We start from the raw sequence: 13454 nt of genomic DNA on the forward strand, positions 1-13454 counted from the left end.
GAGAGAAATTAAGGTGAATTGTAATTAATCAGAGGCAAGTAATTAATATCAAGAAAAAGTTTCCGTAAAATATTTTTTAATTTACGTCTTAGGCGCCCTGGCGCCTTGAGTCCTTCTACAAATTTATTTGCATTTATTTTATTTCGAATAAATTCTTCACACATCATAATAATATAATGCCGTAGAAATAATTCTTTCCCCATTTGATTGAGTATATATCACTTTTGATTTCCTAATGCAAGCCGAGAGCGGAGAGTGATGGCGTATGAATTTTTTAACATTATATTAATAAAATGTTAAAAAATTTTACGTTAACATAAATATCCTCCATGCGGTATGAGGATATATTAAGTTTATGTGGGTGTATGCAATACAGAGAAGAAGTCGAGATAAACGCAGTTTTTTTGAATCAAAGTAAATCTGTCTACCGGTCTGTCTTGCTTTCTTGCTCCACTTTGCGAGATGTGTTGATGAAATTTGATAAACCAAATATGTTAACGCCCATGGGCGAAAGCTATTGGAAATGGTGAGGATCGGATCACTTCCCATATAACGACTTCTTTTCAAAAATCACTATATGGTCAGAATAACTGCATTGAGAGAAGTGACGCAGGATATTTAGTGCTGGGCCATGTCCCACTGTAGGGATTTTACTGTAGGGGTTTTAATACATAAAATATAAATTATTAATAAACAAGAATTAAATTGTGATTAAAATTCGAAAAAACTTAATAATTTCAATGTCATATCAAATACGCACGCATTTGCGCACATTTCTTTTTGATGAAAAAATATTTAGACATTTTTCGCACGAAGAAGAAAAAACGAAATGAAAAAAATACATGTAAAAAATGTTAAATACATTTCTGAATAACAAAATATTTATATGATGTCATTGTACGCGAGACGGGTGACACCCGTTCGATCGATTCACCCACATGTGCATAAGAACAGTTGTGTTCAAAATAGTAGCAGAGTACTATTGCATTATATTGTGTTATTGAGTTGGGTCTAAATATCTTATATAAATTATTATCTTTTTTTTTTTCTTTTATTACACATTTAATTTATAATCTATCTAAAAAGTTAAAAAGCCGATCTTATAGCAAGACGAAGGAAACAACAGAGGTTCTTAGAAAATTTAACCGTCGTTAAATAAAATGCAAAAGTAAGAAATTTTTGATCAAACACAAAGTTAGGCGTACCCCATAATAGATTTATTGGTCAAAGTCCGCTTCGGATTAGTGCTAACTTAGATCCGACCGATAAGTCGTCTTAAAGATTCGTTTTAGATTGTTGCCAATAAAGCTGTGAGAATATCATAGGTGGATTTTGAGCGAATTTACTTTTACTTTAGAATACTTTAAGAAATAAAATTTAAGTCTAATGCACTAGCATCTAAGATTATCGGCTTCACTGAAAACTCTACTGCACTTGAGATTGGAACCCACGGCCCCATCGGAATTGTTATAACAGATACGTTGCCTACTCAGACGGATTGTGAGAATACAAGCTGGACCTCTTTGGATGAGAAGCGAAAAATTTTTAAAACACATATGTATATTATAGATTCGACAATTGGGGTTAAAATGATGTACACCACTCCACTTTTATTCATACTTTTCAAAATAGGACTTCATGCGGGAGGTTGTCCGATCCGAACCACTTTCCAGCCATAATAACGAATGCATATGCATATGCCTTGTGGTATGTTCAAGCGAAGAGTAATATTTTCATAATTCATCAAAATTGTCATGGATTTGTAACGGAATCCTACGAACAACGATTCATCTGCGTCTGCTGTAAGGTTTTCCGTTCACTTGTGGTATAAAGGTATATTAATTTTGCATTGATCTAAGCAAGACTTAGAAAGACTTGAGGTAGACATATCTTGTCTGTGCGTCTGTCCGTAACGTTTTCTTGTGTTTAACCCACAGGTCGGGATATTTGAGATATTTTAACGAAATTTGGTGCACGGCGTGTTTGGGCCCAAGGGCGAAACCTATTGAAAATGGTTAGAATCGGGCTACTTTTTCGACCTTTTGCTGTCTTACACCTTGTTGTGAGAAGTCGTGTTATGATACGATTGTGGATTGGTGCAGGGAATTTAATAGTGGGCTGTGGCCCTGTACAATGCTTTTACGAGTTACATATAGATTTCGAACAATTTATTTTCCGTCCTATATATTTTAAGGGCTTTTAACACTTTAATAAACAATTTCGCTTTAATACAACATACTATTTAAAAAATTAAAGAAAATTATTTAAAATAGATTATTTAATAGTTTTATATAAACGAGGATACACACACCCAAAAATATCACATTTCACATTTGTTTAAAACATTTAATATTAACATTTTCTATTTAATTTTATATATCAAGATTTCATTTTATTCTTAACTACTATTGATAAAAGCAAAAGTTTTATCTGTATGTACATATGTGTACAAGCGTACGCATGTTTACAAAATTTGGTAACTCAAGTTTAAGAAAGAAACTTATTCGACTCTTTGTCATTTTGTGTATTGAACTCTTATTTATTATGTACCGCATATGCTTCTGTGTGGTCAAGTGTAACTTCTTTTACCCATCGGATATATTCGTTATTTAACTTAATATTATCCTGTAGTTCGTAACAAAGTTTTCGTTTGCTAAGGAATCTCTTTGTACGCTTTCCGTTTATTGAAGTATGATTATATTCAACATCCTTTGTGGTTATAATTACGTCTTATATAATACCCAGTACAAACATTATGGAAATCAGTTCGTTTAGTTTTATGCCCACAAATCCTAGAAATTCGAGTAAAACCTTCTCAGTTGGCTTTTGATCAGCAGAGTCTTTTTATATCTTACACTACTCGTGGTAGAGGAGTGCATTAAGCCAGTATGGATGTATGGAACACCCAGAAGGACTTTAGACAGACGCTGTATGTGTTACACCAGTCTATTCGGAATCACTCTCTTAACAGATTTAAGTATGTCTGTCCGGCTGTCCTTCTTGTGCTAAATTTGTAGGGCGAAGACAAATTGTAGAAATTTGGTACACTGACAAGTTTTAGGTCAGGGACGATCGTTATTGGACCACTTCCATATAATGGTTTATTTTGTAAAGTCATTATACGTACAACGGTCGACAGTATAGAGGACATTTAATGGCGGGCCCTTATCCACTCTTTTTACTCATTTTAAACTAAACTTTTTACATTCTCAACGAAATTGAAAATTTTTCTTTAATGACTTTTTAGAAGAATTTCAATCATGGACGATAAAAAGCGAATGGAAAGAACTTTACTGGATTTTTTAGTTTTATTATTATTAGTTATAATATTAAATACTGGGCTGCCTTTAACGGACTTGAACACATTTAGTCACTTGTCATATATCTTTGATCGATTGATTACTCGACATTTTCAAATTTTTTTAAAAAATAAAATTAAATCAAATATTTTTGCAATATTTTGAAAATCGCTTTTTTTTTTTTAATTAAAAAAATACTACTAGTTTTTTTAACGCACAGTATATTCATGTATACATGTGCGTACAGTAATACATTCAAATACAAATAAAATAATATTATTAGAGACAAATGTAACATCATAGTGAGAGATATTAATTTAATATATTAATAGTATAAAGGGGACATAAGACAAAAAAAAAAAATATTTTAAAAATGAGTATGCAAAAGGCAATCTATACACAAATTAATTTTTTGAAAATATTTTATCTCTCACTTGTCGGTTTGTTGATCAGAGAATGATGCTTGTTCGATATACAAAAGTGCAGAGTGAAGAGGTGATTGTCAGGCAAAACCACCAGTTGTTAATGTAATTGATGGTTTTACGAAGCACAAACGAGATTTCCAACAAACAGTCTCAACAGTCTCTAATAAATATTACGCTGTTTAACACGAAAGCGCTTAAATTATAAAGCCAGAGTTTAAAGAAAATAAAAAAACAAAGCACACAAAAAAAAAACAACAATAAAAGACAATAAATAAAGCCTTTTGTTAATAAAATACAAGTTTAAGGTATAAAATTCAAAATTGACGAAAAAGCTCGACTAAAGGAGTTTCGGTTTCGTTTTCGCTTTCTTTAATTGTAACAGTGAAAAAAGCAAAAAGCTTAAACCGTTAATTATAAGAACGAGAAAAGCTATTCTTTCTTTCTATATTAAATTAATTTCTCTTCTCTTTCTCGCTCTCTGTTTATAGTTCAATAGTTTTGTGCATGGGTTAAGAGTAGAGTGTTTATGTGATTTTTGTACATTAAAAGAGAATAGTATGACTAGCTCCCTCTATACGTTTGTCAAAAGCGCAACGATCACGAAAGAGACAAACAATCGTAATATATTTTTCCATGGTTGCAACGTATAATGAGTAGATTAAAAAACAAATCATAGAAAGAAAAGAAATTGAGAGAATGTCAAAAGAAAAATTCGCAATTTTTTGTGAATGATTAGAAATATAAATATTAACCAATTCTTACGCTTGAGACTTGAATAAATTTTTGCGAAGAATACATTCAGATTTAATGTGTACTTACAAATAAATGTAATGCGAACATATTCACATAAGATCGTTAAAGTAACTTTCCTAACTAAAAGTGAAAAAGTATATTTATAATACAATGATGTCATCAAACTAAAAACGGAACCAAAAATTGTCGAATTAAAGATTGAATCGAAACTTAAGTGAAAGGATTTGTGGGGTTTGCATCGAATAGCTTCATATGGTGAAAGGAACTATGGAGGATTATAAGAAATTTTTTATTACCAAATATCACAACTTATGCAATTTAATGGATCGTCAAACTGTTGGTACCGAGTTATTGGTTTACGGCACCGCAACGGCAATGCTTTTATTTGCATACGCAAAACACCGGCCGTTATATTTGGTGCGACCATTTAAGAAACCTTCGCATATACCAGATAAAATAATCGATGCACGTATTAAGCATAAGGGACTTGTGCGGGATGTAAAACAAAGCGGCCAAGATACTTTATTATTAGTGAGCCATCGTCCCTTAATATCGTTGCTTGCAAGCAAAAATCGTTTATTGCCCGTAAAGTTGGCTGGTATTGAAGTCAATGGCAATGGATTTTCTTGGATACAAGAATGTTTAATTGGACGTGAAGCCACTTTTTTACCGTTGAGCAAACATGACTCTAATTATGTAGTTAGTCAACTATATTTAGTGCGTCCGCCTAAGGGCCGTTTGGTGGACATCTCTGAAACTTTACTTAAATTACGTTTTGCACGTTTTAAGCCAGATGAGAAGCAAAGTGTTAAGAAAAATGCTAAATACTACAAACATCTGGCCAAAGTTGAAAACCGCACAAAAACTTTTGAGTCATGGCTAGCCAGTCTTTCTCGTTATCCTTGGATTTATAAAACCTTTTACAATTTGAAAACTTCATTGTTGCCTAAAAAAGAGCTTTTACACGAGCTTGTACGTTGAATAAACAAAGTTAGAAAAAGACTAGGACTGATCTATATGCTTGAAACGGCCTTTAACGTTAGCTTTAGATATAGTAGACAAAAAAAAGAGAAAAAAACTTTAAATTACATTTTTATTTTCGTGTTGCTGTACAACAATCACAAAATGCTACTCTTAACTAACTTTACCATTTATAATAAATCATGACATTTTTATGAAAAAAAAAAAAAAAAATCGTGTTTTGTTTTAAGATTTTTGCAGCTTTGTTCAACTTATAAAATTCCCTTCAAGATGAGTTGTGGAATGTCCATGGTCAAATATATTCTATTCTTATTCAATCTGCTATGTTCGGTGAGTACTTAAATTACACTTTAATCTTTGTACAATTTGTACGTTAGAGCGAGTTTTATATTCGAATCCAATGTTCCGCTTACAATTAAACTTCATTTACCGTTGCATCTCAAGTTCGAATGTTGACTCTTAAAATTTTGGTTGGTTGACGTGCAATTCTTCAATGATCACAATGGTGGCTAATACAGTTGAGTTTCTCTCATCACCTAAATTACTTGCAAAGTCTAAAGTCCAACAGTAAGAAAGCTAGATATTTTTGGCTAGATCACAAAAGCTTTTTCCTTTCGTTTTTCTTATTAACAATGTTGCCTACGCGTGGACCTAAAGCAATATAAAGTGGTTTAAAATCTGAACTGAAATAAATATATTTTATTTGTGTTGAAGTATGGTTTGTTGATAAAGGTAGATTGAGCAAAAAGACACAAAACGCAAAGATGGACGGATATGCTAAGATCGCTAGATTAGAATGCAAAAAACAAGACAGACAGACGGACGGACAAGTTTAAATTGATAGATTAAAATAGAAGAAAAGGCAAGTCAGACGGACAGACATGCTTAAATAGCTAGATTAGAACAGAACAAACAAGACAGACAGATGCATAGACACGGTCAGACCACGGACAGATAGATTAAAATAGATGAAAACAAAGCAGACAGCCAGAGGGACAGACACGCATACATCAATTCAGAATCACATCCTGAAAAAAATAATAATAATAAAAGTAATAATAACGAGAATCACAGAAAAGCGCACTAGCCATAGTTATGTTAATCTTACAGTTGTACAAATATTTTTACAGTGGACTGCTTGCAACAGAATCACAGAACAACATATTTTAACAAACTATGTGGAATTATTTTCTACACTATCTGAAATTATTTCTCACTTCCATTACAGTTCGACACACACATCAAAATCTCTGAATCGATATGATACAGAATGGATCTAGGTATTGCACATGTCCGCACAAGTTTAATTTGTCATTATGCTACAAGTTGCGTATGATCAAAAATCAAAACTCTTTTTTCTGCATATCTACTTATGTGTTTCATGGTATACCCTGTGAATTGTAGGCTACAAAACTTTAATCTTTTATAAATGTAAACAACTAATACTCGTTAGACTTTCAAAAAAAATCAAATAGGAAGAGAGTAAGTAAAAATAAATGAAAAACTATTTTGCAATTCCTTTATTAGTTAGCAGCACTTTGCGCTTCACATAAACCTAATGCGCGTGATTGGCTGATGTCATTGCATTCGTTTGTAAATATGTTCTTTGCATAATGAATCTAACATGTATGGCAAGTTATCCTGCATTAAATGCCCGTGAACTTATTTATGAGAATAAAAAAATGACTGCCATAGTAGCGTTATGCAAATCAAAGATTCTCGGACCGGTTAAACGTAGCGAAAAAAAAGAAACTAACTTTTATACGAATCCTTGATCGATATCTTTAAATTTCTGTAGACAATTGCTCTAAGCATAATTGACTGTACCCTATGCATCGTTGAAAACTTTATTGATCACGGACTCAGTTTCCTATGTCGCCTTCAGCCATGCTACGCTAGAAATAATTTTTCATAGTTAATATGAAGCGATTAATGTAAAGTGGTATTTTGTTAAATATATTCTTTCAATGTGTTTGTGTATTCATTTTGTTTTAAATTTTTTGAGACCACCTCAACAGAATCTTTGCTGCCTCAACAGAGCTACGTTACATTTTTTGTTTCGACTGTGGGTTTGCTAATTTCATTTGAATTTAAGTTCATACGTTCCGCATTCTAGGAGTCTCATAATCGTTAATCAATCTAAAAATTCTGATAACGCATGTCCGTACGTCCAACACTTCACTTATGTAATTGGCGCTTGCCTGTGGAATGTATCAGACAGTTGAAATATAATATGTACGGACTTAGTTGATGACCGTAAGTCGACTTCAAAAAGTGGGTGTGATACAATCATAATTGATAAGAAATTTGTATATATTTTTGTGAAACTTCTGGGTGCTATCCACTTAAAATCTTACCTATTCATAATAGCAAAACTGTATGTGTACTGATCTATTAAAATGTACTTGAATGAAATTTGGTACAAGTATTTTTCAAACTTGGAAGACTTAAGCAGTGTAAAAATATCTCCCACATAAATATGCCCATGATTTAACGAATTATTTTGCAAATCCAGACGTGGGGCCTATCGAAGAGTAGACAAATAAAATTTTACGACTTGTTTTGTATGTGTTCCTTTTTTACCGAGTACCCATCCCGACGAATTATGCAATTTGCATTGTTGTAATGGTAGAAAATGTTGGTCCATCATCTTCTATCAAAAATTGAACTCTCTATAGAACAATAAGGATAGTTTTTGGAAATCTTAGCAAGTAGATATAAGCTTGATTCGTGATCTTAGAGGAGAACGTCGCTTTCCCTCTGCCTTATAATAAATCTTCAGAGTTAAATGCTTTGTTCTATTCACAAATAATAGAAAATAATTAGTCATTAGCGTGTGATAATAGCAAACAAAGCACACTTTGAGAATTGCAATTAAAGATCAAATTTATCCGAGTACAGTTGTAAGTGTACATTTGTTGTAAGCTTTCATTGAATTTTGAATTAAGCGAATAAACAAAAAGAAGCTATACTCATATATATATATACATACATCTATATATGCCTATATCTGTACATCTACATCATATATATATATATATATATATATATATACAAACAAATACACACATATTTATCGTATATATATATATATATACCTCAAACATTTTCTAACTGGCCATGGCTGTTTCCGAAGTTATCTACACAGATTCGGACGTGAGAGTTCCCCAGTATGTCCGACCTGTGCAGATGCGGAAGAAAATTTGGAGCATGCAAGGTTCAACTGCCCAAGATTTGTTGCGCGCGGTCGTCCTAGCTGTAGCCTCATTCAGACAGTACATAGCACGAAAAGCCGAAAACCCCGAAATATGGGGCACAGCGAATATCTTTGTGAACAATGTGCACAAGGCGCGGAATTAAGGCGCTTAGACAGACAGCAGGTGTAGAGAAAATGAATTGGAAATCAGTACTGTTTTCACCTAAATTTCCACCACATGGGGCGCACTAACTATAACCAGGTACCGCGAGAGTGGTCGGACTAATGTGTGCATTGGGGATACTTTTAGTATCTAGCCGTCATGGATGGCGAAGTAGTATCTTTGGATGATTTCTAGCTACAGATCGCATGGCTATATACATATGTATATATACATATCCATACGTCCGTATGTGTCCCTGTATGTGCTTGCATGTGTGCATGTACAGGTATACTTTATGTGTGCGTGTTGTGTTTGCGCATTTGTACATTGTGCCATTGTTTCTAACGTTATATATGCATTTGGGCGCGCGTGTTTATTGTACACATGACATGACAGATACACATGGCATAACCAATTTTAATATACAACGGGTATAAATGTAAAACAAAAGACAACAAAAGCGACTTAAAGCTTCGAGTAAAAAAGTAAGATAAAAACCGGTTCTCAATATATTCATTCAAATCATATAAATATGTAATGCATTTATTCATGTTTCGAGGTTAACATGTTTTAAACCGACTTTTGTTTTTCGTTAAAATTATAATATTAAAAGTTTAACGTTTTTTATGCTCAGTACCACACATGCAGTTTTTCGTTGCGACGATCGATGCCATGTAGCTTAGCTTAGTTCACCCCATTGCTGAGGGTATCACCCTTATCCGCAGATGAATGCAGCACACAAAAGGAAGACGTCACAATATTTTTCAATTCGCAATTTATTTATTAAACTTTTCATAGCATCCTCAACTTCCCTAGCAATTTTTTACGGATGCGTGTGTGCGTTTACGATCGAAATGTAAATTTCGATGCCTACGCATTTACAAACTATTTTTATAGCCGTGACATTAAATACGTTTTGAAAGTTCGCTTATCTTCTGAAAATTTTGGATGAAAGGAAAAAATGTATTCTTAAGATGTTGTTTTTCATTTTCAAGTCAATTAAAATTCAATTCGGTTCACGGCCGTTTCCTTAATTTGGAAACAAATAATTAATTTTTTTTCTATACTTTTTTTAATTCTCATTTTAAAATTTTGTATCGAGCGTTGAACTTTATGATCTTAAGGTTTTTTATCGATTATTGGTTGAGTGATGAGAGTGTGTTAATTTTGCCCTGGCGCTTGTAATAAATTTATAATAAGTGTTCCGATCGGTGTAAGATTGTAGACCGATTTAAATCCGCTCATCATTGCACCTTAGATCGGTACGATTAGTTTATTGTTCTTACAAATCATTTAGGCCAAAGAAATAAATTTCAGGACCAAAAAAAAACTGCATGAGTACTAGCATCTACGACTATCGGGTTTTCTCTTTTTTAAAGGTAGAACTACTTGGTTAGTTATTGAGTGAGTTATCCAGACATTTCCAAGAAATTTCATTCGCGGTTGTTATCTCCCGGCACATTTACTTATGGTTATGGTTAGCAAAGACTGGCATAGAGGACTAGAATTTCAGAAAACGAATGATGAATGCCTTTGTGTCGCGCATCATGCACGTTGCACTTGTATTGGAACATGCAGCTTCCATTGCATTGCTTAATTAACAATTAAAAATCGTATAAGAAAATACTTTGCATAATGCACGATGCAAATGGATTGATTGTGTTTCCTTTTCCACTCTGTCTCGCTCTTTCTCTTTCTCTATCTCTGTTTCTCCAGCGAAAGTGACGAATGCAAATTCTATTGTTATTCCTTCTCTTTGATCGTACAAATTAGAGAACCTAGCAGTTTGGTCCACATATATACATATCTATATATATGTATATATACGCTTATACAATTATCATAATGAGAGACATTTCTTATTCTTAAGTGAGTGGTGAGCGTGCGATTCGATTCGAGCCTACAAATACAAAATATATAAAAATGAAATATAAAAACCGGTACCTATTTGCTTACTCATAGATATGTATGTTTCGATATGGAACAGTTCTGCACGTGTGCCCTCGATGCAGTTTTAATAAACTTTATTTATTGCATTCATTGACTTTATTATCTTTTTCATCTTTATCGTTCACTTTATTTAGTTATCTTATTGTTTATCATCGGTTCGTTGTGTGATAGATAGTTCGCCTTCCTAAAGATAACTGCACTAAATTGTCTCTCATATAAATTTATCAATAGTGACAATATTTATATTTGATGCTATGAATTTATTTACTGATGTGTCATATACATATATATTATATATATTTGCAACATCCAAGAGGAAGTTTGCGTTCACTGATGGGTTGTATGTATGTATTTGTGTATTACATTGATTTGCAACATTAATCTAGGCATGTATGTCCGTCCGTCTGCTCTTGATCGAAAAACTTGCGAAAATCTATAATAGATACACCGATAAAAAACTCCGTACGTATATTCTATAGATAGGAGATATATTACCTCCGCAAAAATGGAAGATATTAGCCATGCCCATCCTATATTATGAAGTATCAAAAATTTTTTTTTTTTTTTAATTTTCTTTAGAAAACGGTCATATGTACATATAATTTTTTTACTTGTTATACCCAACGCCACTTGCAACACCTAGAAAGACTTGAGATGGACTCGCCTTTTATTATATAGATCGATTTAGATTCATTTTCTGAACCGATCTAAGCTTGTCCGTCCGATTTTCTTTTGTTCAACCTTTGGGATGTTTTGATGAAATTTGGAGCACTACACCAAGGGCAAACGCTGTTAAAAGTCATTCGTATCGGACCAGTTTTCCAAACGCTTTTCATGTGACGCTTCATTTTGAGAAGTCATTGTATATTGCTTCAGTGTTTTTACTTGTTTAACACCTTAATTAAATTTTAAGGGAGGACAACGTGATACTGAACCTTAAGGAAATGAAACACTTCGTGCTGCCCTCCAAGGTCGTAACATATATTTTTTCCAAACAAATGAAACGAAGTAGCGAGGGTTTCTCGCTACAGCGCTCTTAGCTCAGTTTTTCATGCGGCAAACTATTTTAATGCCAGGCTTACTGTAATGGATGATTTTTTGCTTCTTGTGGTAATTTTTTACCTGAATGTTTTATTTATATATTTTTATAGATATGCGGCATATTGTTGATAGTGTTCGGAGCCTTGCTCTTCACCAACATTCATACAGTTGAAGATTTTGCCGAGGCTTTGAAGACACAACAAGTACCCATCACTTTGATCGTTTTGGGCGTCGTAATATTATTGATATCTTGGTTTGGTTGTTGCGGAGCCATACGTGAAAGTTACTGCATGTCTATGACGGTAGGATTTACAATTTTCCCAAGTGTAAAATGGAAAGAAACGCGAAATCTTTTATTTCTTCCAGTATTCTGTTCTATTGTTCGTGTTAATGATCGGTCAATTGGTTCTGGTGACATACATGTGGTTGAATAAGGATAAATATCTGATAATCATGGGTGATGTGGTGGAGAAGGCATGGCTGAATCGTACCCGTAAAGGTGACTACATGGATGCCATACAAATAAGTGTAAGCGCGTTTAAATTAATTACATATCAGAGCTCAGTTTTTAGGATTTTATGATCTCCTTTTCTGGCTCATTCAGATGGAATGCTGCGGCAAGTCCAGTTTTGAGGACTATCGGTATCAAGGATATTTTCCACCATCTTGTTGCAAAGATGCTCAAAATTGCCGCTACGAGACGGTCTTTAAGAAAGGTTGCAAGCAAGCTTTTGTTGATTTTTGGGATAAAAATGCCGACATAATCAAGTACGCTGGCCTAGTTATTGCAGGCATCGAGGTATGTTTTTTCATGCTTAGGGGTTTTGCTCAAGTGTTAAGAGAATAAACAACAAAATCTTTTTTCTTATCTTTTTCAATAGTTTGCCGGGTTTATATTTGCCTGCTGTTTGGCTAATAATGTGCGAAATTATAAACGTCGTTCCGCTTATTAAACACCGGGAAACTTTACTTATTTCTGCTTCGAATCTCTTGTTAATCTGTACATAATTCTATGAAAATAATTTAAATGAATTGATATCGAACAATAGATTAATATGCAGAGAATAATGAATAATCTTATATATATATATCTATATATATATATATATTGTATAAAGTGTCCCAATATAGCACACACAATACGCAGTACCTAAAAAAATGTAATTGTAATAAAAGGTACAAACAGTTATATATGCATAAATTTAAGTGTGTATACGTGCACGTATACATGTAACGTAAATTATATTTAAAGACAAAAGAAAACGAAAGAAAAACCCATCTCTTATAAGAAGAAATAAATACTTTTTGTTAACACTTTAACTTACTACACTGGTTGTAATCATTAAGTGGAAATAGAGAACCATTTGCTTTCTTGCATAGTCTGGGCATTTAAATCAGCGATGCCCAATCTTTAAGGTTACCACATTCGACAAGATGTGACAATCAAGATATCTAATAAGGACCATTTGGGATTTTAGTGCGAGAATGAGCTTCGTTTGCCTAAAAGTACACTAAAATTGTTTATTTCAACTTACGGTTACATAAGAAGGCTTTATATATCCCCAATCGACCTACCGCCAACTTTATTATGACTGAAGCAAAAAACTTCTCGCTTAGCTCAGCAACTCGTCTGATGTTGATTTGCT

At 33.2% G+C, this 13454-nt stretch overlaps 2 protein-coding genes across 2 annotated transcripts; both read left to right on the plus strand.

Annotated features, from left to right (window-relative positions):
• Positions 1–3905: 3905 nt before the first annotated feature.
• Positions 3906–13102, plus strand: LOC119641570 (23 kDa integral membrane protein-like). The gene is made up of 6 exons (XM_038040318.1): positions 3906–4029; positions 5689–5788; positions 11919–12110; positions 12175–12336; positions 12413–12607; positions 12690–13102. The coding sequence occupies exons 2-6, from the start codon at positions 5729–5731 to the stop codon at positions 12759–12761; spliced, it is 681 nt and encodes a 226-aa protein (XP_037896246.1). The 5' UTR covers positions 3906–4029; positions 5689–5728; the 3' UTR covers positions 12762–13102.
• Positions 4084–5507, plus strand: LOC119641569. The gene has a single exon (XM_038040317.1). It carries the CDS (start codon positions 4730–4732, stop codon positions 5456–5458), a length of 729 nt encoding a protein of 242 aa, XP_037896245.1. The 5' UTR covers positions 4084–4729; the 3' UTR covers positions 5459–5507.
• Positions 13103–13454: the final 352 nt, after the last annotated feature.

This window comes from Glossina fuscipes, unplaced genomic scaffold, assembly GCF_014805625.2.
Source record: "Glossina fuscipes isolate IAEA_lab_2018 unplaced genomic scaffold, Yale_Gfus_2 154, whole genome shotgun sequence".
Taxonomy (NCBI): Eukaryota; Metazoa; Arthropoda; class Insecta; order Diptera; family Glossinidae; genus Glossina; species Glossina fuscipes.

What these genes read in the sequence shown, in the direction of transcription:
- LOC119641569 (XM_038040317.1), top strand. Translation starts at nt 4,730, where the DNA reads ATGGTGAAAGGAACTATGGAGGATTATAAGAAATTTTTTATTACCAAA.
- LOC119641570 (XM_038040318.1), top strand. Translation starts at nt 5,729, where the DNA reads ATGAGTTGTGGAATGTCCATGGTCAAATATATTCTATTCTTATTCAAT. An exon ending in TGGATGCCATACAAATAAGT is followed by an intron (nt 12,337 to 12,412) that starts GTAAGCGCGTTT and finishes TGGCTCATTCAG; the next exon opens with ATGGAATGCTGCGGCAAGTC. An exon ending in TAGTTATTGCAGGCATCGAG is followed by an intron (nt 12,608 to 12,689) that starts GTATGTTTTTTC and finishes CTTTTTCAATAG; the next exon opens with TTTGCCGGGTTTATATTTGC.